At 43.2% G+C, this 27,194-nt stretch overlaps 2 protein-coding genes across 2 annotated transcripts; one reads left to right on the top strand and one right to left on the bottom strand.

Moving 5' to 3' along the window:
* The first annotated feature begins 480 nt into the window (after window positions 1–480).
* LOC147631264 (endonuclease 2-like) lies at window positions 481–21,584 on the top strand. The gene is made up of 9 exons (XM_086809611.1): window positions 481–639; window positions 1,636–1,810; window positions 2,098–2,199; window positions 2,467–2,522; window positions 20,015–20,098; window positions 20,237–20,329; window positions 20,494–20,564; window positions 20,829–20,902; window positions 21,226–21,584. Exons 1-9 carry the CDS (start codon window positions 514–516, stop codon window positions 21,339–21,341), a joined length of 897 nt encoding a protein of 298 aa, XP_086665737.1. The 5' UTR covers window positions 481–513; the 3' UTR covers window positions 21,342–21,584.
* A 2,414-nt stretch (window positions 21,585–23,998) lies between these two features.
* Window positions 23,999–26,972, bottom strand: LOC147631263 (delta(12)-fatty-acid desaturase FAD2-like). Its single transcript, XM_086809610.1, has 2 exons — window positions 26,833–26,972; window positions 23,999–25,348 (listed from the first exon to the last, which is right to left on the bottom strand). The coding sequence occupies exon 2, from the start codon at window positions 25,332–25,334 to the stop codon at window positions 24,201–24,203; it is 1,134 nt and encodes a 377-aa protein (XP_086665736.1). The 5' UTR covers window positions 25,335–25,348; window positions 26,833–26,972; the 3' UTR covers window positions 23,999–24,200.
* Between the last annotated feature and the right edge of the window lie 222 nt (window positions 26,973–27,194).

The following is a 27,194-nucleotide window of genomic DNA, read 5'->3' as shown; positions in this document are numbered from 1 at the left end:
GCTAGAATTGGAGTCACATTGGCATTTGAAGTGTACATTGGATTTGCCCCACACTTGTAGTACTTTATACTCAAGACAAGACAACAATGTAGACACTTTTTTTTCGGGGCTGGTAAAGGCTAGTTTCAATGTGAGCGTTCTCCTTTGACCCTAAGGTTTTGTATATGCAACAATGATAGATTTTTAGACAAAATGATTTCCCGATAGTAGGTTAGTAACTAATGTTCAAAAATTACTTTTTTTAAAAAGATTTGGCTTTTTTTTTGTATTGTGAGGGTTATTTTAGCGACGGAATTGATGGACCGGCATGCGGGAGAAGGGGACGGATATTGAACCCGGGATGTCGCGATGTACGGCAAGAGCCCTTACCCCACCTCGATTTGGCATTTTTTAAAGAGGCCCCTTATTGTAGAAATTCTTCTTCCCAATTTCCAAAAGAATGAATAATAATAAATATTCATAATCCTATACATATACACTGGGTTGCTCACTCAAGCTTCGGCGAGCAAAAGCATGGCTACCTTCTTGTCCCTACTGCTTCTGCTTTCCTCGCTTGCTTTTGCTTTCCTCCTGCACTGCCCTTCCCCATCCCTGGCCTGGGGCGTCGAAGGACACTACGCCACCTGCTTGCTTGCCCAGGTACCCCTTTTGTCTTCTAAGTTTTATTAGGGCAAAACTAGGTCAAAGTTTCTTTCTGTGTTTTACGCTTCATTAGGGAAAAATTCTCAACGGATTGAGGTTTTATCTTTTAATGGTGAGGCAAACGCAACGCATTACAGGTCAAATTACCAATTAAGAAGAATTAATCAAGAAAATTGCAGATTTCCTCATTTTAGAGAAAGTTTAATTCACCAAAGGGTCGCCAGATTTTGGGACGTTCTATGGCAAGGGCTGCAAAAGGGCTTTATCGATACATGCTTGCATACATACATTTTTGTGCCGATTTATGTATTTATACGAGAACACACACACACACGCGCACGCGCACGCACGCACGCAGTTACATGTATACAATATATGCATCTTTGTTTCTGTGTGTATATGTCTACATGGCAAATTCTTATGTATGTGTGTATGCCCGTTCCTTCTCTATTTCTCATTTGAGTCTCTGTGTATGTGGTTGTGTATTGATCTCCATACAGCAGACGTGTTGCAGATGTCCTCCATCTATCTCACATGTATTTATATTATGTATATGTATGTATGCATGTTGTACACATACCCATGCATAATACCCTTCTTGATGCGTCACAATCTATATGCATGTGTATGTATGTGCATTGTGTGTGCCCCTGTTTATTGTATCTGTATCTATAGCATGCAAGGTATGTATGTATGTGTGTATGTATACATTATACAATATCATTCCTCCCTTTACATTTACACACATACATAAGTGGATAGGAATCAGGATGAGATGGGAAAAGGGGCTTGATTTTTGTTTTAGCTCTGCCATATATTGTTCTGGGACTTGGAAGTTTGTATTTCATAAAAATTCTGATTTTGTGGTAGGTATGTACGTACGTACATATGCATGTATGTATGTTAGGATGTGCAAGGATGAGATGGGTAAAGCAAATCATTTACATCAGCCCATACGTTGGCTAAATCGTGATAATTTTTGCATGTTTGCAGAATCTCTTCAACCAAGCTACCCAGGATGCAGTGCAGGATTTGCTCCCGAAGCATGCAGAGGGAAACCTTGCGAGCCTTTGCTCATGGCCTGACGAGATGCGTCGGAGGTACAGGTGGAGTGGTCCCCTGCATTACATTGACACACCAGATTTCTTCTGCAATTACAACTATGATCGTAAGTACATGTTTTTTCTTAAGTCAATGTAAGGAAGTGGCTACTTCTTTTCAGTTTTGCACACACTTGTCTGCTTTAAATTGCATTGTGTGTTTTTTTTGTGTGCGCGCCCTTCTCCATACATCACAGACTTATATGCATGTGTATGTACATATGTTGTATGTAGCACTTTCTTTAACATATCCTTCCATGTGACTAATAGATACACCTTCGCAATTTTACACTTTTACATGGGTATCAGTACAAGTACATGTGTAAGATGTGACTACTCTCTCTCGTTGATGCAGGTGATTGCCATGACTCAAGCGATATTCCAGGCAGGTGTGCTGCAGGTGCAATCAACAATTACACCTCTCAACTGGCTACATATTTTTCAAACTCTCAACAATGTATGTACATGAAAATCTTCTTAGCAATTTTATTTGTTTTGTGCTACAAGTCTGGTTTAAGCTAGTCTGCCAATGACTCGCAAAGACGGAGGTGCTCGATTCAAATCTCCATCGCTGCGCATTCTTGGGCGTCATCTCGGGTCCGCATGCGGGTGTGTGTGTGGATTAGGAAAGCTTTTTAAAAAAATAGAAAAAGTTAGTCTACCAGTGTTTTTTTCTGTGGATAGGCTTCACTTTACTCCCCTCTTTTCGTTTTTGATTTTTCAGATAATTTGACTGAAGCGCTTTTATTTCTCGCTCACATTGTTGGAGACATCCATCAGGTAGACACCCCTTTGCTACAAAGCTTGATACACAGGATTGGTGCTCAAGTAATGACACAAAAGTTCTTCTCATGAAGGGAAAAGATCACATGCATGGGCACGCGCACGCGCGGTGTGCGTGCAGGTCCGTCCGTGTGCATGTGTGTGTGTGTGTGTTTATGCATCACAAACTTTGGCATATAAAGCTGAGATGTGACGCTCCTTACGCACATCATACCCATGGATTTCAAATGCTTTCATTACAGGGGATTTCAATAACTCGCCCAACTTTCACGATAACACTTTTCACCGCTCTCGTATGATGTCCTTTGAAAGGCAAGATTGGATGTAGACAATGACTTCTTAGGATGCATGTGATTTGTGGACATAGCTCATGCCACTTTCAAAGGGTTATACTTTTCATCATAATGATGTTTTGCACTACTGGGCATGTTTGGATAGATGGTACCTTCTAAATACCGCTCAATATGATGCATACACATGTAAGATATGGATTGATCATACATTGCGCCTCTCTGATCATTTACCGCTATGGCTTGCTTGGGTGGAGAACTCTCGGCTTCATGGTATCTTGGGAAATCTGTTCGGTAGGGTTGTCCACTTAGTGCACTATTGTATGTCATTGCGACTCACGATTATGATTGGCATCAGCTTTTGTGGCCAAGTGAGATCCTCCCATCCAAAGAGATAGTTAGGCATCTTGGTTATCCCATTGGTTGGGAGTTGTTCTTGAAAGATGAAACTCAATGGGTGATGGCTAAATTGCACTCCAAAATAGAATACTGGAAATTATCTACATGCCCTCCATTGGTTGGGAGTTGTCCTTGGAAAGATGAAACTCAATGAGTGATGGCTAAATTGCACTATCTACATGCCCTCCATTGGTTGGGAGTTGTCCTTGAAAAATGAAACTCAATGAGTGATGGCTAAATTGCACTCCAAAATAGAATATTGAAAATTATCTCCATGGCCTCTATATGTACAATTGTGTATAGTACAGTCGATAATTGTCACATATGTCTAGTTCTATCTTCTGTTCCTACCTTGGTCGAGTAAACGAATTGACAAGCAATGGAATGCCTATGGAAAACCAAAGCAAATAGAAAAGGGTTACGTTTGTTAAGGCAAGAACTTATATGGTGGGCTGAATGTGCTTAATAGTCACTATCATATACTGGCAACTCTTCTACTTGCATTTATAGAGCAAGTCAAGCCATGGGCACGCATGCTGGGAGCTCTGTGCACTAAACATGCAAACGGATGCATATGGACATTGGAACATCGATTATGATGATCATTGGGCATTTCCATGGTCGTATCCAAGGATCTCCATAGTTGATTGCTCTCGTTCGAGATTGGCAAGCTATATTGCGTCATTTACAATGGTACGATAGGCCTCCAAATCTGGGAAACTCACTACTAATGCAAAGTATTCATTGGAGCAAGGTATTTGATCCACCGCTTTCTTTGTCTCAACCATGAAAGGCGTACAATCTCTCAACATTGGGAATTCGTCACATGTGTGATGTTGTGGATGGTCCTTGCTTTTCCAAGCGCAGTCAAACAATGCAACTTGGGGATGCATCATAGGCCGATATGGAGAGTCATTTCAAAATGATGCAGTCCTTTTAGCCAGTCCCAATGCTTGAGAAAACACAGAGACTTCAAGATTGGTGTTTTGATCGGCAACTTCCAGGATATACTCCTATACCTTTTGCTAATTTGTCTGCAGTCAAGGCTTATAGGTTACTCTTACCACCTCCATGGATTGAGGATCATGCAAATCACCTCTAGCATTGTCACATGCACCCTACATTGGGGCACACAATGACACTGGCATCATCATCAGTGCAAACATTTGTACAGAAGTAATACCTTTTTTTCTAGGAATATTTGTCGTACGCTGTGACCCCATTGTGAGCGTTCAGTATAGGGACAATCAAGCACAAGCTACATAGGTCAGTCTCCGAGCCATAGAATTCAGTCTTGAGTCAATCCTCTTAACCCACTTGGAGAATTCATCAAATAAATCATGCAGAAGTCAGCCATAGTCGAGGTCATACATGAGCAAGCATATAGATGCATTAGTTGCTCTATGGGATAGCCAAAGGCCAGTTCATAAGCATGGCAGCCCATAAGGGCAACATCAAGGCCTTGGAGGGGCATTGGTAGCCAGTCGGCTGCCTACACCTGCCCCTACCTACAGTCAGCCAGCCATGGAAGCCCTAGAGCACCAGTCGGCCAGCATGGAAGGAGGCAACAGCAGGTCAGCCAGGTGGCAGTGAGTCGGCCAGGCCTAGGGACAATAACATCTAATAAGCACAGCATTTAATGCTGTAAAAACAGCATATTTTGTCCATTAAAACAGGCCGGCAGCATCTCGTATGATCCGACCAGCAGCGTGGACCATATAAAAGCACGCACCTCATTCCCTCATTCATTATTCAGTATTCAGCAAAGCATTCAGCAGTAAATCAGTCCACAACCTCCAGGCAAATATTGAAGCTCCTCTTCAGCATATTCAGCCGCCGGCGGGGAGGGGGGGGGGGGCTTTTTAGTGGGTGATTGGGAACCAATACTATCATCTACTTCTCTCTTCTCTCTGTCTACTCTGTGAATTGGATGCTAAAGATCTCACCACATAAAGGTATAAAGAAGGCCTTGTTGTGCGTTACCACAATCAACCTCAATGCATGTAACATTGGTATTAGAGCATCAGGTTGGTGACCCGAGTCAACTACCTAAAGAAGTGAAAGCATCCGGTGGATGGTAAAACTGCGGTTAGGAAAAAACACCTGGGCCTCCATCATGTCGGGAGAGACATCACATCAAGAAGAAAACCAACAAGAAGTTATGGAGGCACAAAGCTTCCAAAGCGACACACCAAAAGAAAGTATGCTTCCACCAAGCATAGAAGAGCTCTTGAGAATAATGATGGAGCAAATAAATTCATTGAAGATGCAGCTTGCCGCAGAAAAACAGAAGCCCAAAGGCGGCCTGTCATATATGGCACAAATGTTCTTCGATCTGGAGAAACGAAGAAGAAAAGACGTGAAGAAGCAAGAAGAAAACTATAAAGAAGAACAGAGACGTGCGGAGGAACAAAGGGATAAGGAAGCCACATGCAAGTATGAGGAAGACGAGCGCTGTCGAGAAGCCACCGACCGAGAGTTTCAACAAAGACTCCACTGGGAACAGATGATGGCACAAATTCGATTCTAGCATCCCTCCCCAAGATAGCTCAGAATACCTTGTCCTCCACCGCTCCTACCACCATTGTCATACAAACCTCTCCCAATTTTAGTAAGTATGATGGTAAGTGTGATTATGCTTTCTCCAAATTCTAGTAAGTATGATGGTAAGTGTGATCATGTTGTTGTTACTCAGTTCAGTCATCTATTTGAAGCACACTTTCCATTTAGCTAAAATTACAGATCCACAAGACAAAATCCATGTGGCAACATCCCAACTCACTTGGGAAGCTGTTACTTGGTAGCAACATTGGTCACAACTTCACAACACAGAACCTCTCATAGGCCACTTGGGCTACTTTTGTGGCTAACCTCAAGGCTTGTTTGCAGTATATGACCAATCTTGAGGGCGAGTTTTTACAAACTCACTCAGGGTTGACCTATTCCAACAAGGTCATTACCATGGCCCAGCAGTTAGGTATATCGGAAGAAGATAAGCTAAAGCAGTTCATTAGAGGTTTAAACACACATCACAAACATTAGGCACCTAGTTAAGAATTTTGAGCCTTAGACTTATGCACGGGCACTGACCTTCACTCAGAATCAGAAAGTCATGCTGAATGGAGGTAAGCCCAAGCAGGTGCAATGTACTACAATAGCGACTATAGCATCCCCATCCACTCCTCGATCATCTGCCTCTAATGTCGTTCAGCTATTTCCCGTTTGAATTCAGTACTACCAATGGTATTTGATGATAAGCAAGAGGGTGAGACTGAGGGACAGAAAAAGGCTCCTATCCGTGCCTATGGAAGTACAAGGGTACAATAGTTCATTGTCCTCTTTGACATGGGCAGTTCTGAGGACGCCATCTCTCCGCAGTTGGCAAAACAAATGAGTTGTACGTTGGTTCCTTACCATCTAGATGTGGACAGGTTTACACCTGGTCTACGTACACACCTCTCAGAAAGCTCAGCAGTTTGAGTTTCAGCTTTAGCGGGCAAAATTCCAGCAGGATTGCATTGTTTCCTCTCTTTTAGGATGTGACATGATTCTCGGGATCCAGTGGTTTAGACAGTTTGCACCCATTCTTGATTGTAGGCAGGACACTTTCACCATTGTTGAAGGTTTTCCTGAGCCCATCATGATTCGCGAGGATTGGAGCATTCTTGGAATACCACTCATTTCCCATTTTTCAGGCCCAACGAGCCATAAGAAAAGAAGCAGAGTATGTGTTGCTATATGTCCGCTCTCAGTATAATGCAGTCAGAGAGCACCCATAGTGGAGGAGAGGATGTATGGTCTGTAGGCATATGCTCACTTATGGTAGTGCTATGTGTGAACGTGGCTTAACCAAGGGCACTTTTTCCCATGTGGTTTTTCCCCTTGGATATCAAATGTGAAAGGACACTTTACATATAATATTTTGTACTTCTATATTATACAAGGGTTGACTTGCACTTTGTGGATACCACGCTTTTGGCTCTCTCTCTCTCTCTCTCTCTCTCTCTCTCTCTCTCTCTCTCTCTCATTTTCTGTGTGTGAGCTTCTCTATCCTGCACCTAACCCTAATGTGCAGGTTTGTTTGTGTGAGTGTGTGAGTCCAACACCAACAATTGGTATCAAAGCAGAGAGCTGGCCCTGGAATTCTGCCCCTGGAAGAAAACTTGCAGCAACGCCTGCAGAATTCCCTGCGAAATTCCATCGCCGGCGCTTCCGTCCGACGGTTCCGTCGCTGCCCCTTCCGGCCACCAGAAACCGGCAGCACTAGTGGGGAGCCCACCACCGCTGCTCAGCCCGCGGGCGGCACCTCCGTCTCCAACCGGCGGCGCTAGTGCGCCCAGAACCGCCGCCTCCCATCCGCCCGCCTCCGGCGCTGCTCTGTTCCGACCGCCGCCGTCCGTCTCGCTGCTCCATTCCGGCCGGCAATAGCCACGCCGTCGTTGCTCCGAGCTCCGCACGTGCCCAGGCCGACGACTCAAGCTCGTTCCAGCCTCCCGGCAGCTTGCCTGCGACCTCCGTGCTCGCCTTGCGCCTACCGCCTCCGCCTGGACCGTTTGCTCTGCCGCGTACGAGGACCCCATGTGCTCCTCCTCGTCGACTCTCCAGCTCCGGCAGCTCCCTCCAACGGTTGCGCCTCCCTACTGGCCCGTCAACATATGCGCCTGTGTGCTCCTCGCCTAACGCTTGCGCCTCGTTGCTGGCCCGTCAACATTTGCGCCTGTTTGCTCCCCGCCTACCACCTGCTTGACACGTGCTGCCCTTGCCTAAAGGTATTCTCTGTACACATTTTTGTTCAAACACAAATACAAATTTTGCAGCCATTTCAGGGCAGGTCAGATTCAAACAAAATTCTGGGGATTTGCCAGAAGTTGTCCTCTGCTAGAAAATTTGCAGGTGGTGCCATTCACTTTGTTTGGTTTGGAATTTGGGGGTTTTCAACATTGAGGTCAAAATCAGCAAATTGAGCCTATTTCAGTTGCAAAAAATTGGGGCTTTTGTGAAAATTGGCCAATTAAATGCACATTGGAGCAATTGGAGTGCATAAAAATTGGGGCTTTTCTGATTGGAGCATGTAATTGGGCATTACAGCTGTGATTTGTCACGTATGTATACACATTGTGTGTAATTGGACAATTTGGTGTAGGTTTACACTTGCTTTGGTTTGTAGGCATACATTTGCACAGGACATTTGGTTGCCTGGCAGTGCACATTGGTGCTTGGTTTGCTTGCAGGTATATTTTGTTGACATGGCACAGAATGCTACAGATGTATTTGGTGTGCTCACCCAGGAGGACAAGTTGGATGGATCTAACTACTCCCTGTGGAGTTTCATGATCCGTAATTTGCTGGTAGCCAAAGGGCTTTCGGGCATCGTGTGTGGTGATGACACACGCCCACTTACCATACAGCCAGCCACGCCTCAAAGGGGAGGTGCTCAAAGAGCTCCTGATGTAGAACCTGCTCCCACATAAGAGCAGAAGAGATGGGACTCTAGAGATGCACAGGCCATGTCATTGATAGCCCTTTCAGTGAAAAGGACTATTATTCCGCACATTCGTTCTTGCAAGACATCGAAGCTTGCATGGGACACATTGGAAGCAATGTATCAGGTACACAACGAGGCAAGAGTTGCCTACTTGAAGAGGCAATTGGATCTTCTTTCTATGGATGAGGGTGACTCCATGGGAGATCATCTCACCAAAGTGAAAGATTGGCAGGAACAATTGCTCAACATTGATGAGGTTATCCTAGACAGACAGATGGTCACCAACACTCTTCATTCTTTACCACCTTCCTACTTGGGCTTTCACACCTCTCTCAACCTCTCAATGAGAGGAGGTGGTGATCCCGTCACTTTTGAAGAGCTGGTGGGTTTACTCTTGCAAGAAGAGCAAACAAGAGCAAACTTATCAAGCAACCGTGGTGGAGACAAGGCATTTATAGCCAAGGATAAGGGTAAAGCAAAGAGCTTTAAGCATGGGGGACAATAGTCTAGCAAGGCTGGTCATGGACAGTCCTCTTCTGGTGGTGAAAAGTCTGACAAAGGGGATGCAAATGTGATATGCAACGGAAGTCTTTGTATTGGGAGATCCTGTCACACAAATGCTCACACCGTCTTCTGTATCCTGAGTTTCGTGAGTTTAGCAATCCATTTCAATACTTCAAACTTTAAAGAGATGAGAGAGAGAGATATGAGAACTGTACACCAGATTGGGTCCCGAATTACCCACTGAAGGGCCCCCTATCCCGATAACGAGATAGTATTTTCTTTATTTCTTTAGAGAGAATGATTGTGGATTGTAGATAAGCCAAACGCAAGATCTCGGAGGATCGGAGAGTGGCTGATCTGTACACTGCTGTAGAAACACCTTGATGACGTGATCTCGAGCCTATGCACTCTTCCCAAGGGCATGAGGAAGGGCTGCACATTACCTTCACCAGATGACTGCTGCATGTATGGATGATGCACAGAAGGCTGGATGCTGATGCAAACTGTGGATTCAGGGCTGGAAACTGCTGCAAACTGTTGATTCAGGGCTGGAAACTGCTGTGGACAGAAACGCTGACCTACAGAGATGCTGCTGGACTGAAATGCATGAGTAATCTGAGGCTGCAGATGGCTGCTGTACGGCTGGACAGAAACGCAGAGGAGCTGCTGTACGGCTGGATAAAAACGCAGGTCTGCTGGGCTGATTGCTGGCGTTGAATTGAGGCTTGACAGTATGCTGAATCAAGGCTGATTTGATGCTGAATCAGGGCTGCTTTGATGCTGAAGACAGGCGCCTAGGGCTGACTGAAGCAAGGGGTTCTCAAGGGGCTGGAGAAGCAAGCTTATGAGCTCCAAGGCTGGATTAGTCTAGGGCTAAAGGCAAGGATGCTCCAAGGGCTGAGGAGAAGATCTCTTAGCACAATGAAGACTGAATGAGAAAAGAGGCCCTATGCAAGCCTATTTATACTAACTGGAGGTTGGTCATTTAATAAAGTTTATATTTATAAATGCCCAATAATGCAAATAATGCTAAATAAATACTAATAAATATGGAAAAAATACCAGATAAATCCCAGTAAATTCCCTAAGGCTTTAGGGATGTTCTAAATGATGCACAGGCATATGAATGCATATTATGCAGGATGCAGAGTGCTTTCTGATGCAAACCCTAAGGCTTCTACTGACTCTACATGCATGAATGATTCTCTCCAAGTGGGTTAAGGGACTTGACTGACTGACTGACCCGCTAAGGTTGAGGAATGACCTACGTAGCTCGTGCCTGACTTATCCTGGACGACTGAGGATGTACAATGGGGTCACGGCGTACGACAATTATCATCCTATTGGGTTCTAAAACTGTACAACTGTTGCACTTCTGATGATGAGCCATCTTGTCACCATGCACTGAGTGCAGAGTGCATGTGACATTCCCTCCTAATTAGCTTGGCGGCAGGTTCATGGCTTCCAAGTAGTCCGCCAATAATCGGGGGTACTCCTGGAAGAACTCCTCGTCGAGCCATACGGCTTCGTGGGTGCCTCGATCTCGGAATTTCGTATAGAACTGACGAATCCGTCGACCGGAACCATGCTTCCATCGATGAAGAAGGATCTGCTCAGGCTCAATCACTTCTGCCTCGTCTACCACGTCTGGCTGCTATTCATCTGAAACATCAAACACTTCTGGACCAACATATGGTTTTAGCCAAGAAACATGGAAAACATCATGCATTGTTCAACTGGTAGGCAATTTTAACTTCATGGAGACATCACTTAACTTTTTGACTATTGGAAAAGGGCCAAAACTATGGAATGAAAAGCTTGGGATAATGTTTGCCCACTTGTTTCAATCTTTGTTTCATGATTCACTGAGAGACCCAATCCCCTTCCTTGAAGTGGATATCTCGTCTAAACTTACATGCTTGTCTGTGAACTGAATGATGGCCAGGCTCAAAATTGAGGGCCAACCTGGGTTCAGTACCAAACTGTGCGGAATCAACATACTGATCTTCTAAGTCTTTTCCAGAGATGTTGAGAATGGTAGACTCCTGACTGGTCGGGATGCTGGTCTTTCTACTAAGAACATCTGCTACTGGGTTATGTTGACCAGGGATGTACTTGATCATTCCTCCAACCTGGTGAAAGAGCTGACCCTGTCTAGTGTGCTGAGCACTCCACTGGGCACTTGGCATCGTCGAGAGCCACTTAAGTGCTTGGTGGTCTGTGGTGACTGTGAAAATGTGTCCATAAGGAACATGTTTCAAATGTTTGAGAACTGACTACTGTTCTAGCTTGCCCTTGAAAGTCTTGGAAAGACAAGAGGGAAACTTGCTAGGAGGTTCTGCTAACTGTGGGATACGGGGTAGGAGATCATCCTTAAAAATGTCTGAATGAGAAAGGAGATCTGCTAACTGAGAGACTGAAGATGATGAGACAGCGGTTATTGATGAGATAGAAGCTGTCTGAGCATAAATTAATGCTCCTTCTGCTCCCTTGCATATAGCTCGTCGGGCTTGGAGATGAGAAATCATAGGAACGCCAAGAATGCTCCTATCCCCCCGAATCATGACAGGCTCAGGAAAACCTTTAGAGATAATAAAGGTGTCCTGTCCCCAATTGGGAATAGGTTCATACTGACGAAACCACTGGATTCCTAAGATCATGTCACATCCCAAAAGTGGAGAGAGAATGAAATCTCGCTGGAATGAGGCCTTTTGAACTTGAAAAGAAAACTGTTGTGCCTTCTGAGAGATGTGGGTGCGGAGACCAGGTGTAAACCCGTCTACCTCCAAATGATAGGACACTAAGGTACAGCTCATGTTGGTAGCCAACTGGGGAGAGATGGCATCCTCAGAACTGCCCATGTCAAAAAGGATTATGAACTGTTGGCCCTTGGCAGAGCCATAAGCTCGGATGAGGCTTTTCTGTGTGGTTGTTGCCTCACCCTCCTGCTTAGCATCAAGTACCACGGATGGCATGGAATGCATAGAAGGTAAGATCTGAACCGCATTGGTGGTAGCAGGCAGGTCTGGAGGGACTCTATATGAACTAATGAGTAACCTTGGCTACCCTTTTATAGGCTCTTGGCCGGTCATCGGGCGTCCACACTTGTGGCAGAAGGCTCTTTGGAGGCTTGCTCCGCTTGTCTTTTTGGACAATCCTTCTTACCATGCCCAATGGTATGACAGAAAAAACATCTGTTTTCTGACTGATACTGTCTTTGCTGCTCTGGAGGAAGATAGCCTCCAGTGATGCCTGCTTGAGCCTTTTCCTCAGGGGTCTTCTTAGGCTTGGATTCCTTACCCCCTGAACTAGAGCTAGGACTGTTGTCTGTCTTAGTGTCTTTAGAAGACGAATTACCCTTCCCCTGTTGGGGTTTGGTACTAGACTGAGATGACTGCTTGGGCTTGCCTCCGTTCATCTTCATTTCTTCATTCTGAGCGAGAGTCAAGGCCCGGTCATATGTACTTGGTTCAAAGTTACGAACTGTGAACCGAATGTTAGTCCAATCCACGAATGAATTGCTCCATCTTAGCCTGCTCAGATAACCCTAACTGATGTGCTAAAGTAATAACCTTACCGGAAAACTGAAGCACTGGGGATCCGTTCTGTCTGAGTTCATAGAACTCGTCTTTCAGACCGGTCATGTACTGGGACGGGAGAAATCTGGTCTTCAGGTCATGGACAAAGATGTCCCAGTCAAAGGCTGTGACACCTGTGGCCTGGTCTGTATGAATACTAGACCAATGCTGCCACCAAGTGACTGCCTCACCAGTGAGATGGGGAGCCGCTAAGTGGACTTTGTCTTGTGGGTCTATGATCCTAGCTAAAGGAAAATGAGCATTAAACTGATGAATAAATCGATTAACTGATGAATGATCACACTTACCATCATACTTACTGAAATTTGGTTGACTGCGAATGATGGTGGTTGATGCTGCTGCGGGCTGCTGGCTAGTGACACCTATGACTAGGGAGACTGAGGAGAGCTGCTGATACCTCAAGTGTATGGCCTCCTTTTCCCGTTGGTGTTCGAGTAACATACGTTCTCAATCAAGCTCACGTTGGTGTTCCCGAGCGGCGAGTTTAGCCTGACGCTGGTCTTCGTCAATCCTGCGTTGGGCTTCCTCATAGTCCCGTCTTTCTTCTTTTTCTCTTTTCCTTCGGGCCTCGTCCTCTCTCCTTTGTTGTTCCATCTGAAAGAAGAGGGAGATGTAGTCGGGTGCTGCTGGAGGTGTAGAAGGACGTGCTGCTGCTGCCTCCAAGAGTTGGAGACGCTCCATGAGCAGCTGGTTCTGAGCTCTAAGAAGAGCTATGGTGTCTGCTGTAGGCGGAAGAACGAGGTCTCTTTCGGGGGAGATGTCTTCCGGCTGATGAGTACTCTCTCCTGTAGACATGATGCTGAAGTCGGTGGTCGTGCCGGAACGCAATCTTACCATCCACGGATGCCCCCACGCTAGGATACGGTGTGTGTGGACTATCTGAATCTGATACCAATGTGATATGCAGCGGAAGTCTTTGTATTGGGAGATCCTGTTACACAAATGCTCACACCGTCTTCTGTATCCTGAGTTTCGTGAGTTTAGCAATCCATTTCAATACTTCAAACTTTAAAGAGATGAGAGAGAGAGATATGAGAACTGTACACCAGATTGGGTCCCGAATTACCCACTGAAGGGCCCCCTATCCCGATAACGAGATAGTATTTGCTTTATTTCTTTAGAGAGAATGACTGTGGACTGTAGATAAGCCAAACGCAAGATCTCGGAGGGTCGGAGAGTGGCTGATCTGTACACTGCTGTAGAAACACCTCGATGACCTGATCTCGAGCCTATGCACTCTTCCCAAGGGCATGAGGAAGGGCTGCACACCTGAGGCTGAGAGAAGAAGAAGGTGGGCTGTTCTACACTATGTTAGAATGCTAAAAACACTTATGAATGCTGTGTTACCTTCACCAGATGACTGCTGCATGTATGGATGATGCACAGAAGGCTGGATGCTGATGCAAACTGTGGATTCAGGGCTGGAAACTGCTGCAAACTGTTGATTCAGGGCTGGAAACTGATGTGGACAGAAACGCTGACCTACAGAGATGCTGCTGGACTGAAACACATGAGTAATCTGAGGCTGCAGATGGCTGCTGTACGGCTGGACAGAAACGCAGAGGAGCTGCTGTACGGCTGGATAAAAACGCAGGTCTGCTGGGCTGATTGCTGGCGTTGAATTGAGGCTTGACAGTATGCTGAATCAAGGCTGATTTGATGCTGAATCAGGGCTGCTTTGATGCTGAAGACAGGCGCCTAGGGCTGACTGAAGCAAGGGGTTCTCAAGGGGCTGGAGAAGCAAGCTTATGAGCTCCAAGGCTGGATTAGTCTAGGGCTGAAGGCAAGGATGCTCCAAGGGCTGAGGAGAAGAGCTCTTAGCACAATGAAGACTGAATGAGAAAAGAGGCCCTATGCAAGCCTATTTATACTAACTGGAGGTTGGTCATTTAATAAAGTTTATATTTATAAATGCCCAATAATGCAAATAATGCTAAATAAATACTAATAAATATGGAAAAAATACCAGATAAATCCCAGTAAATTCCCTAAGGCTTTAGGGATGTTCTAAATGATGCACAGGCATATGAATGCATATTATGCAGGATGCAGAGTGCTTTCTGATGCAAACCCTAAGGCTTCTACTGACTCTACATGCATGAATGATTCTCTCCAAGTGGGTTAAGGGACTTGACTGACTGACTGACCCGCTAAGGTTGAGGAATGACCTACGTAGCTCGTGCCTGACTTATCTTGGACGACTGAGGATGTACAATGGGGTCACGGCGTACGACAATTATCATCCTATTGGGTTCTAAAACTGTACAACTGTTGCACTTCTGATGATGAGCCATCTTGTCACCATGCACTGAGTGCAGAGTGCATGTGACAGCAAACAAGCCCAAAAAGAAGGGCAAATGTCACTACTGTCATAAGCCTGGACACTACATCATTGAATGTAGGAAGCGGATTGCAAAAGAGAAGGAAAGAAGCAGGTAATGCAGTAGCAGACTCTTCTGATGACAAAGCACATCAATCAGCTAATGTAATCCAAGAAGAGTACACTTTTTTGGTCACATGCACTAGTGGCACACCAAGTGCTTCAGACACTGATATGTCTTGCATTGCATCTGACAGACGAATGCATCATGGTATTTTGATAGTGGTGCTTCGAGCCACATCACTTCATGCAAAGATGTATTTCAGCACTTGGTTTATGCTTCAAATGGCCGCACTGTATCATGTACAGATCATACCACATATCCAGTAAAGGGAATTGGAAATGTCATACTTATTGCAGCCAATGGTGCCAATATATGTATGAAAAATGTATTGTATGTTCCAAGGATAAAGAAAAATCTGGTCTCCGTCTCAACCATAAACGACCAAGGTTTAAAGGTTGAATTTGAAGATGGGAAGTGTTTGGTAAAAGACCCATCAAAGGGTTATGAAATAGTCACTTTTGGAACACGATACAAGGGCTTGTATAAGCTGGACAGCTATGACAAGCATACTTCTGATGCAAATACAGTGGCTGCCCACACTCCTGCTATGCATGATGCAGAGCTATGGCATGCTCGTTTTGGGCATGTAAATTTTCGGAGTTTGATGCTTTTGCAGAAGCATCATATGGTTGATAATATGCCGCCTCGAGAGTCTCCACGACATGTATGTGGGGTGTATTTTGGAAAAGATGCAACGAAAACCATTCCCCAAAGATGGAGCTGTTAGAGCTGAAAGTAAATTACAGCTCATACATAGTGATGTATGTGGCCCAATGCGGACACCATCCATAGGGGGGCATCTTTACTTCGTCACATTCATTGATGACTACTCCAGGTTTGCTTGGGCTTACTCCTTGAAAGCGAAAGCAGATGTGTTTACATGCTTTCGACACTTTGTAGCAATGGCTGAAAATATGTGTGGATGTAAAGTCCAAACACTCCGCTCAGATAGAGGTGGAGAATACATGTCAAATGCATTCAAGGATTATATGCTTTAAAAGGGCATCAAACACCAATGTACTGTGCCTTATACACCGCAGCAAAATGGTGTAGCTGAAAGGAAAAATAGATTTCTCATGGAGATGGCAAGATGCATGGTGAAAGCACAAAAGTTGCCTCACAAATTTTGGATGGAAGCTATAATGTGTGCAACTCATGTATTGAACAGGTGTCCAAACAAAACCTTTGAAAGCCATAACACCATTTGAGGCTTGGTATAGCCAGATGACAAAGCAATGAAATACATTTTTGTGGGCTACAGCAATGAGAGCAAAGGATACCGTCTTTATAATCCAACTACATGAAGGATCTTTGTCAGTAGAGATGTGGTATTTGCTGAAAATTCAGAACAACCCATGTACACCGTGTATAAAAGCAATGATACAGACATACATGACATGTTTGAAGGACTTTTACCCATTGCAATTAGGGGGGATTTAGATCAGCCAGCCCCTACACAAGAAAATCCTCATGTGGAACAGCCAGCCATTCAGTCCCCTTCTATGGAAGAAGTGGAAGATCTTATCAGGGAAGAGCAAACAGCCATAGACACAACCAAGTCAGTGCCAAGATGGTTGCTGAAAACTTTGCAAGAAAGCAAACTTGCAGCTCCACTCACAAGGGCTAGTTCCAGCCATGCTTTGAATATACATCGTGGGGAGTTTGCATTAGCAATGGGTGGTCTCTTTGATTCAGAAGAGCCTTCTTCTTATGAAGAAGCACATGAGAATGAGCATTGGTTGCAAGCTATGCAAGCTGAAATTTCTTCTATCATGAAGAACAATACATGGGATCTTGTGGAATTGCCTAAAGGCAAGCATGTCATTGGAACAAAGTGGGTGTACAAAGTCAAAAGAAAGTCTGATGGTACTATTGACAGGTACAAAGCAAGACTTGTGGCTAAAGGCTACTCCCAGAAAAAGGGAATAGATTATGAAGAGACTTTTGCTCCTACTTCGAGAATGACCACAATAAGATCAGTGATTGCATTGGCTGCACATAAAGGATGGAAAGTGCATCAATTGGACATCAAAACTGCATTCTTAAATGGGGATTTACAGGAGGAAGTATATGTAAATCAGTCCATTGGTTTTGTAGTTCCTGGTGAGGAACATAAAGTATGCAGGTTACACAAAGCATTGTATGGGTCAAAGCAAGCTCCAAGAGCTTGGTATGATAAGATACATGCTCATCTAACCAGCCAAGGTTATGTGAATAGTCCAGCTGAAAGCACATTGTATGTGAAGAAAGCCGATGCCGATATTCTCATAGTCATCTTGTATGTAGATGACATGCTTATTACAGGTACTAGCAAAGCACAAATTTCAGATTTCAAAGCTGATTTGAAAGCTGAATATGATATGTCAGATTTGGTGCCTTTACACTACTATCTCGGCGTACAGTTTACGCATACAGATGATGGCATTGTTATGCAGCAAACTAAGTACATAAAAAGTTTGCTAAAAAGGTTTCACATGGATGAATGTAAGACCATTTCTACTCCGGTAGAACCAGGTGTGCGGCTTACTATGCATGATATTGGAGAGCCTTTTGAGGCCGGCATTTACAACCAGGCAGTGGGATGCCTCACTTACTTGTGTAACACGAGGCCAGATATATCTTTTGGGGTGTCTTTGTTGAGCAAATTCATGCACAGCCCAGGCACAAAGCATTGGCAAGCAGTCAAACGCATTTTTCGTTATCTTAAGGGTACCCTGGATCTTGGTTTGTTCTATCCCGGGGGGGCAGCTTGCAGCTTTATGCATACAGTGATTTAGATTGGGCTGGTGATTATGATACCAGGCAATCCACCAGTGGGAATTGTTTTTTTCTTAGCAGTTCATGCATATCTTGGTTAAGTAAAAAGCAACCCACTGTTGCCACGTCTACTTGTGAGGCCGAGTACAGGGCAGTCTTCACAGCTACAGTAGATTGTGTATGGTTGAGGAGACTATTGGCTGATCTTCGTGAGTGTCAGCAGATACCCACCACCATTCTCACTGATAGCCAGAGTGCTAGGGCCGTGGCACGAAATCCAGTATTTCATGCACGTACCAAGCACATTGAGATTCATTATCACTATGTCAGAGAGAGGCTACATGCAGGGGAGATCAGTTTATTTTATTGCCCTACACAGGATAAGAAAGGCTTTACCTCGAGAAAAGTTTGAAGCTTTCCGCAAAGCTTTGGGCTTACTCTCATACAGAGAGTGATCTGCTACCTTGTACAGGTTCACACTTCCACTACAGGGGGGATTTGTAGGCATATGCTCACTTATGGTAGTGCTATGTGTGAACAGGGCTTAACCAAGGGCACTTTTTCCCATGTGGTTTTTCCCCTTGGATATCAAATGTGAAAGGACACTCTACATATAATATTTTGTACTTCTATATTATATGGATGTGGCACACATGCAAGGGTTGACTTGCACTTTGTGGATACCACACTTTTGGCTCTCTCTCTCTCTCTCTCATTTTTTCTGTGTGTGAGCTTCTCTATCCTGCACCTCTAACCCTAATGTGCAGGTTTGTCTGTGTGAGTGTGTGAGTCCAACACCAACATGGTCTTTTGTCGCAATACTGTAACATTATGTTGGGAGACGACCTCCCACCCAATCTCCTACCCCAGTAGACCTGAGGACCATCGCATAGAGTTGGTTCTTGGTGCAAGGCCTTCCAACAAGTTCCCCTACTGACTTTGTAAGGCATTGGAGAGTGAGCTAGAATAGTAGTTATCCCAGCTACTCCGGTCTGGATTTACTCCGACCTTCCTATTTGTTGATCCCATCTTGTTTGTCCAAAAGAAGGATAAGACCGCACGGTTATGTGTGGATTACAGGGCACTAAATAAGCTAACAGTTAAGAATAGATTCTCCATGCCCAAAATAGAGTACATACTAGAACGACTCAATGGTGCTAAAATTTTCTCTAAGATAGATCTTAAGAGTGGCTACCATCAGGTTTGGATCTTTGAGGCTGACATTCCAAAAACCGCCTTCAGGACCGAGCGCGGCCACTATGAATTTGTGGTGATGCCCTTTGGACTCACTAACGCACCAGTGGCGTTCAACAAGATGTCTCGGGTTTTTCGCAATCTTATTGGCAAATGCATCTTCATCTTCCTAGATGACATTATTATCTTCTCAGGGACTACAAAGCAACATGAGCGAGATGTGGCACAAGTTTTGCAACTCTTGCAGAACAATGAGTTGTTTATCAATGCCAAGAGAAGTGAGTTTGGAGTACTGGAAATCCTGTACCTGGGATACATCATCAGTTCATCAGGTATTACTAGACTGGTATTACTAGACTTCCTTGACTGGATTAGATTCTGAGCATTGCGGAGTATCTACCATGCTCAGAATCAGTTGCTCTTCTCTGGAGATTCTGTCCGGATGTTTCTTTATTTCCAGAGAGCCCTCATGAAATCGGGGGCCTTTCCTTCCAGCAATTAGAAGTGTTTTCCCACTGTGTGTGAACTGAGTAGTAGCTGCCCCGATTTGGGACAGCTATGAATGTATATTTCTTTCTTTCTTAATGAGACAATGGTTTCACTAAAAAAAAAAGTCTGTGGTGTAATCTATCCCTTTCCTTGATGTAATGAACTGTGTGTGTGTGTGTGTGTGAGAGAGAGAGAGAGAGAGAGAGAGAGAGAGAGAGAGAGAGAGAGACTCTTTGGGTTTTGCATTCTGAAATTAAGTTTGTGCATAGTTGTTAAGATTAGCATTTGATATTACGATTGACATTACTTCGTTTTCTTTTCTGGTCAGCCTTTGCATGTAGGTTTCACTTCGGATCTAGGTGGGAACTCCATAAAAGTTCACTGGTACCAGCATGTGCTGAATCTTCATCATGTAAGTTTTGGTTTTCTTTACCCCCTTCTTTTTTATTACATGGACGACTTATTCTATGATTGAAAGATTACAGTTTAGATAAAGTTTTTAATTTATGTAGAAAAAAATGCTCCTAATTTTCTTGAAAAATTATGTCAGATATGGGATGATGAAATTATTGCAACAGCCAACAGAAGATTTTATGAATCCTCGACCGAAAATCTGGTGGAGGACCTCAGCAAGAACATCACGGTGAGCTTCAGGAGTGTGGCATTGTTTAGTAAGGGTACTGTGCAATGTAATAAATGCAGAATTTGTCTCATTGAGTAGCTTAATTAATGGATTAATTTCTTGTTGCTATTGATTAAAAAAATGTTTATATGGTGTTTTGTTTGTTTGTTTTTTTTTCAATTCAGGAGGGCAAATGGAACCCTGAAATTTCCAAGTGGGCGAGTTGCACTAGTGGCAATTTTGCATGTCCGGATATGTAAGTAACCTTATCATGCAGTTTATTACCTTTTCAGTGCATGGCTATTGATGAGCACTAATCTAAAATTCAAACAAACGTTTAGCAGAAATGAAACAAATACAAAAAGCCTCAATGTCTAGAAAGCACTTAACATTTAGATAAAATCCGCAAGGAAAAAATATTATAACATGGTTTGTTTGTGATTTGTATCATTACATTTTGCAATGGTTTGGAGTGCATGTCTGCTTATTGATGTCGACTTTTGTTTGCTTCTTTACACAGCTATGCAGCAGAAAGTATCAAGGCAGCATGCACCTGGGCATACAGAAACGCAACTCCTGGATCATATTTGGCAGGTACATAATCTTTTTGCACACTTAAAAAAGACTGTGTGTGTGTGTGTGTGTGTGTGTGTGTGTGTGTGTGTACATACGCTTGCCCACCTGCCATGAGTTTCATAGCTTAATATCTGAAATTCAAAGGATTATGTAGACACTTTAGGGTCTCTTAGGCCGTATTTTACTTTAAAAGATGATAATATAATGTGTGTGTGCGCGCGCGCGCGTGTGTGTGCACCCGCCCACGCACACGTATGCTCGCTCACTTGACTCAGTGCCCACCTAATTTCAACTTGAAAAGGTGAGATTTTAAGTGTTAATCCATGTGGGTTTGCTGGCAGATGATTACTTTCTCACAAGGATGCCTATTGTTCAGATGCGTCTCGCACAAGGTGGTGTGAGGCTTGCAGCTATTTTGAACAGAATCTTTGATCAAGGCCAAGTGCATACTTCATGATTTTGCAGATACTGACATTGAGAAGGGAGGTTGACTTACACCTGCAATTGCTGTCAAATATCTTGTATATCTCCTAAGCCAGGACAGATTGTGTATTTCCATTGAAAAGTGCTTGTAAGCCAGGTCACAATTGAACTGGCATGTAAATAAATACAATTGAAGTCGCATGCAATTCTATCGCTCTATATTTTGAAATGCACAATCACAAGTAATGGAAATATTTCAAGACAACTTGTTTGGGTATGGCATGTGTTATGCGTATTAGCTAGTCTTGTAAGATGAAGTTATTTTTGTGGTTCAATTACAGGCTAGTGTTAATGGAAATATCCATGAAAAAGTTAAATTGACTAAACTATTAGTATATGCAAGCGCATTGAAAAGCAGTTAAATTTCAAAGCATGTAAAGAAATTAGCTGGATTGCATGCCAGCTCAATCAAGAAAGGGAAGGCTGCTTATGTTTTCTTGGATTGTGGCGTGCAAAGTACTTTTCTACTCTCTTGTTAAATGCTTTCATACTCTGGTAAGCTTCTTGTAGTACCATGTACTCTTCTTGCACAATAGCCACACATGTAACAGTTGTTTCACCTTTCAATCCATGATGATTTTCAAATTTTTGTATGGCCTTTGCTTATTTAGGCTGAGCTACTTGGAAAATGTCAACCAGTGAAGAGATTGCAAATTTTTGTTCATTTAGAAGATATGCATAGGAGGTGTGGCTTGTACTTCACAAATAGTGTCAGCACCCTCTTGCCTTAGTGGCCCTCTCCCCCCATTGTCTACATAAAAGTCACAAGTTTGACCCTTGGCTGCTACCTATGCAATCCCCAACATGTACAGGGGAAAGATGAATAAACTTATTATTACCTTTTATATCACATGAATATGATGTGTGAGCATTTTTTGTGATATGGACATGGAGTTTATCTGTAACTAATACTAGGGGTTGTAAATCATGAAAGCTTTTTAAAAATATTTTCCACTCTTTGTTCATTATTCTAGTGGATGCCTTCTAATAAAGACTTCTTTGATCTTACCAGCAGTGTCATGTGGATGTTTTGTTTCTCTTCCATTGTATCAATCAAACTTTTAGCTGGTTTTAAGAAAATGTTTGTTGGAAAATTTGGCTACACATGTATGCATCATGTCAGAAGGGAAAAAACTGTGAGACATTTTATTATTTAAGACCATGAAAAATTGTGTAATATGTATATGTGGCCTCTTCTTTGTAAAAGAAAAGCATAACTGATATATGGCCAATAATAATCTTCTTTGAGTTTTTTTTTTTTTAAACATCTCCTTGCTTGACCTCTTCTCTCTTTTTTCCCTTCTTTTCCACAATTCTTTCTTTATTTACATTCTTAAAAACTTAAGCTAAAGGATAATAATGTACTCCCCATTCCCTCACCACACCAAGAAAGCATATCTTGACTGTGGTGACAACACTTTCAAGAGAATGATATCGGATGAATGAAAAACAGGTATTAGCACATAGTTGTACGTTGTGGGTAGGATGAAGGGCGAGTGGGTGGAGCAGATGGGCCCTAGATTGTGTAAGTAAGATGAAACCATTTTCAATATATCAAAGAAAGCATTGAAGAGTGTTTGAATTATTTGGGTTGATATAAAGAAGATTGGCATTGCTTAGTACCAACCCACATAATTCAAACACCCTTTTTGCAAGTGTATTATGAGACATTGAACCTGTAGAGTGCATAAATCATGCACATCGGTGTGAGCACAAACTAACGACTACTACACATACATACCAAAAATAGCTTAATATAACGGCTAGATTTGCCTTGGTGAAAGAAGATCCATAAATACCCGTGCTGCGCCTGTGCAGTGTCTCTAGGTCACACGCAAACTTTAGTTTCATCTCGACACCTTAGTTGTGTGCATGTGTGTGTGTGTGTGTGTGTGTGTGTGTGTGTGTGTGTGAGAGAGAGAGAGAGAGAGAGAGAGAGAGAGAGAGAATGCATATGCACCTTTGTGACAAGCCCAAAATCTTTTGCATAATTAATCTCACGTGATAACATGAGATCTCCACCTTAAAGAAACAATGTGTTGATAATATCTGGCATGGCCTCTATACTCTGATATGTGTTTTTATGGGTGTTGAAATCAAGACATATTGGCCAAAATTTGATGACAGTCGAAAATACACGTTAGCCAAAAATGTTATGACAATAGACAATCATGACCAAAATAATTTATGATTCAATTTTTCTCTAGTGCCTTTCCAAACAGGTGTGCAAAGCTTCATGTGGGGTTCACATGCAATAACACACTCGCACATGCATATGTTCATGTGCATGTGCATGTTCTCTTGACCTCCACATTCATCATGTAGGGACCATTGCACTCACATGAAGAGACCATTGGACTTAAGCAGGCACTTAGATATCCAATCTAATTTTCTTTCATTCTTTCTCCGTATGCTCCAACCGGTCAGACCGCACACACTCTAATGGTGACAAGACTTCGGGAAGATCACCAGTAACACTACAAAGGCTCACTGTATAAATAACGAAAACACTCTCCCTCTCCCTCTCTCTCTCTCTCTCTCTCTAAGCCACACGTTGTTACAGAGTAAGTTCAAAGACACGCATGACTGGGAAAAGCAAACACAAAGACAGATCGATGACTAGAAGACTTAGTCTATGAACCCAGGTTCTATTTCCATAACCAGAATGATGGGATATTTCAGCAAATAGTGTGATTGTCACAATCAAGAAGGCCAAGACATGACCACATGATCTTATGCAAAAGGTCCACAATCCCACTCTAACCAAATGTCTTGAAGTTCGTTTTACACATGCCGACTGCAGTTCTGTCCCTCCACCCAACAACTTGCTGTCTTAATCTGAATTCAATTGGCTTTTATACCAAAGAATACCACCTTCCTGAGGAGAATCTGCTTCCACAAATACACACTCCTTGAACTCTCTCCAGAGAGCTTCTGGTACCGAAGTGCTGTCATACTGATAATAGTTGCCCAAAATGGGCTTTATTGCTTTTGTTGCCTCTGCTGCATGGTAGTGTGGCATGGTTGAAAAGATGTGATGAGCAACATGGGTGTCAGTAATGTGATGGAACACATGATTTAGAATACCGTAGTCTCGATCTACTGTCGACAAGGCTCCACGCAGCCACTCCCACTCTGAGTCAGAATAATGTGGGAGAGCAGGGTGAGTGTGCTGCAAAAATGTGATAAGAACCAAGAACCCATTGACGATTAGCAGAGGCACTGCATAGACTTTGAGTAACCAAAGCAGCCCATATGCAGAGGCCAACTTGTAGAGGGAAAACCCAACAGCAACAAGTGATACATCGCTGATCAGCACTTGTAATCTCTCTCTATTGTTGAAGATAGGGCCATTGGGATCAAAATGCGAAGCAAATCTATCATACGGCCGGCCAGACACATTGAACAAAAGGTACAAAGGCCACCCCAAGGTCAAGGTGATGGCAATGGAGAGCAATCTGCCAATAGGGTTACTGAAAAGTATAGAAGTGAAGCCTAATCTTTCCTTTGTTTTAGGCACAAAGACCTCATCTTTGGACATGCTGCCAGTGTTGCTGTGGTGTCGCCTGTGACTGAATTTCCAAGAGAAATATGGCACAAGGAGCCATGAGTGCAAAACAAGGCCAACCACATCGTCCACAAGGGAGTAGTCACTGAATGCATGATGTCCACACTCATGGGCTATAACCCAAACACCTGTAAGTACGCATCCTTGTGCCACCCAATAGAGAGACCATGATATCCATCCCAGAAGACCTGGGAAGGTGATGAAGGTTGCGGCATATAAGAGAGCACTAGCCACCAGGAGATCTACACACAAGTAAGATGCAGATTTCAACAGAGATCTGTTGAAGCAATGTGGGGGTACTGCCTTCTTCAGCTGGCCAACTGAAAAGGGAGGCCGGGCATGAGGGGCTCTGTGTCCCTGCTCTTTACTGGTCAAGGACATCCTTCCTCCAGCACCCATGTTGAATCTGCCCTCTGCGCAAAACAGAGCACATTTGTAAGAGAGTGATTTATTGGGAAATAAAAGCTGGCAACCCATCCCTGAATAGTACTCATCAAAACAAACAACATTTTGTAATACCTTTACTCTATGAATTACTTACCAATCAATCAAAGCATGCTCATATGTATATATCTTAGAACACATACAAGAAATAAATTAGCAACCAATCGAAACCAAGCATGTATACCTGTCTGTGTTATCTACGTTCCCAAACAAGCTTGCATGTGTATATATGCTATCTATCTTAAGTACACACGCGCATGTGTATCCATGCTATCTATCTTAAATACACTCATGATACATTAGTAATCAGTCCAAACAAGCATGCATGTATACCTGTGTTCTCTATGTTAGATATAGATTGATACACTGGCATTCAGTCCAGACATTGCATTCGTGCATATGTGTGTATTTTATCTATGTCAAAGACAGATCAGACAGTACACTTCAACGCAAGAAAAATCTTTTATATACTAGCTTTAATTCAGTCCCTTCATACATGCATGAGAAGAAAAAGGCCAGTAGAGGCAAGCCATATCTGAAAAAAACCACTTTGGCTAAACAAACAAGTTCTGAGAAATTTAAGGCCAAAACAAATGTTGTTAAATATAATAATACCTCCAACATCTGACTGTGCTACTACTCGAATGTTCAAAATCCAGCATTCATACTTACATGACCATGCGTACCATTAAAACAGGCTTATTGCACATTTTAATACGAACATACCCATGTACAAGGGCATGCATTTATGCACAATGGACGCAATACAGTTAAAACATGATGAGAAATCCAACATCACACTTAGATGACCATGGGTACCATTAAAACAGGCTTATTGCACATCTTGATACAACAATACCCATGTACAAGCACGCACAATGGAAGCCATACAGTCAAAACATAATAAGAACCCATTAGTTGCAGATCAAAACAAAACAACCTTTCAAAACTCACTAATTGCATGCTATGATGAAGAAACCTCTCGAGATTTTTCATAAACACTCAGATCCCACCCACCAGTGCACATTCTGCAAAGTACCCTTAATTCCTTCACTGCACACAACTGGATGCATGAAAGCATGAAAACGTGACGCAAAAAAAAGGGATAAAAACTTGAGAGAAAAAGAGAGAACTACACAGGAGATCTGCCACAGAAGGGTTTTGATGGCATGGGAAAACTGCGCATTGTGGAACTAAGCTGCTCAAAACGCAGAACCTGAACAAAAGAGAGAAGCCCAGAGAGCAGAAACCATTGAAAAGAAGAATCAAAAGATTGAAGAAAGAAGGCAAAAAAAAGACACAGAGACTCGCTGGAATGTTAAGCTAGCGTTCCACAATGTGAAAGCAGAAATAAGCAACAAAATGCGCAAGGAGGAAACGCAAGAGGGTGCCATGGGCAGTGATGAAAATGGCAAAAGTGAAAAGAAGAAGAATGGGCAGGAAAAACACCAACCTTGCTGAAGCTCCTGGCTATGGCGACAGAAGCTCTCTCTGCTGCGGGAGGGGCAAGGCAACGAAGGGCCCTAATAAATGTTAAGCATGAAAAAGACAACACACGTGGTCGCTATTGCAAATAAAAAAAGAAACCATCTCATTGGCTGGGACGTCTCCACCCAAGAGGAATGGTTCAAAATTAATTGTTTTTTTATTTTATATTTTGACTCAAATTTTTATTTTATATTTTGATTCAAATTTTCAATGGAGTCACTTCACATGATCACATGAATCATATGTGGAGCCCATTGATAAGAATGTCATTTGCATGAAACCATTATCAAGAGAAACATTTACTGCTCTTATCAACAACTCTTGCCT

Source organism: Cibotium barometz, chromosome 15 (genome assembly GCF_041138505.1).
Source record: "Cibotium barometz isolate CiBa-2024 chromosome 15, ASM4113850v1, whole genome shotgun sequence".
Taxonomy (NCBI): Eukaryota; Viridiplantae; Streptophyta; class Polypodiopsida; order Cyatheales; family Cibotiaceae; genus Cibotium; species Cibotium barometz.
This window is presented reverse-complemented; position numbering and strand designations above follow the sequence as displayed.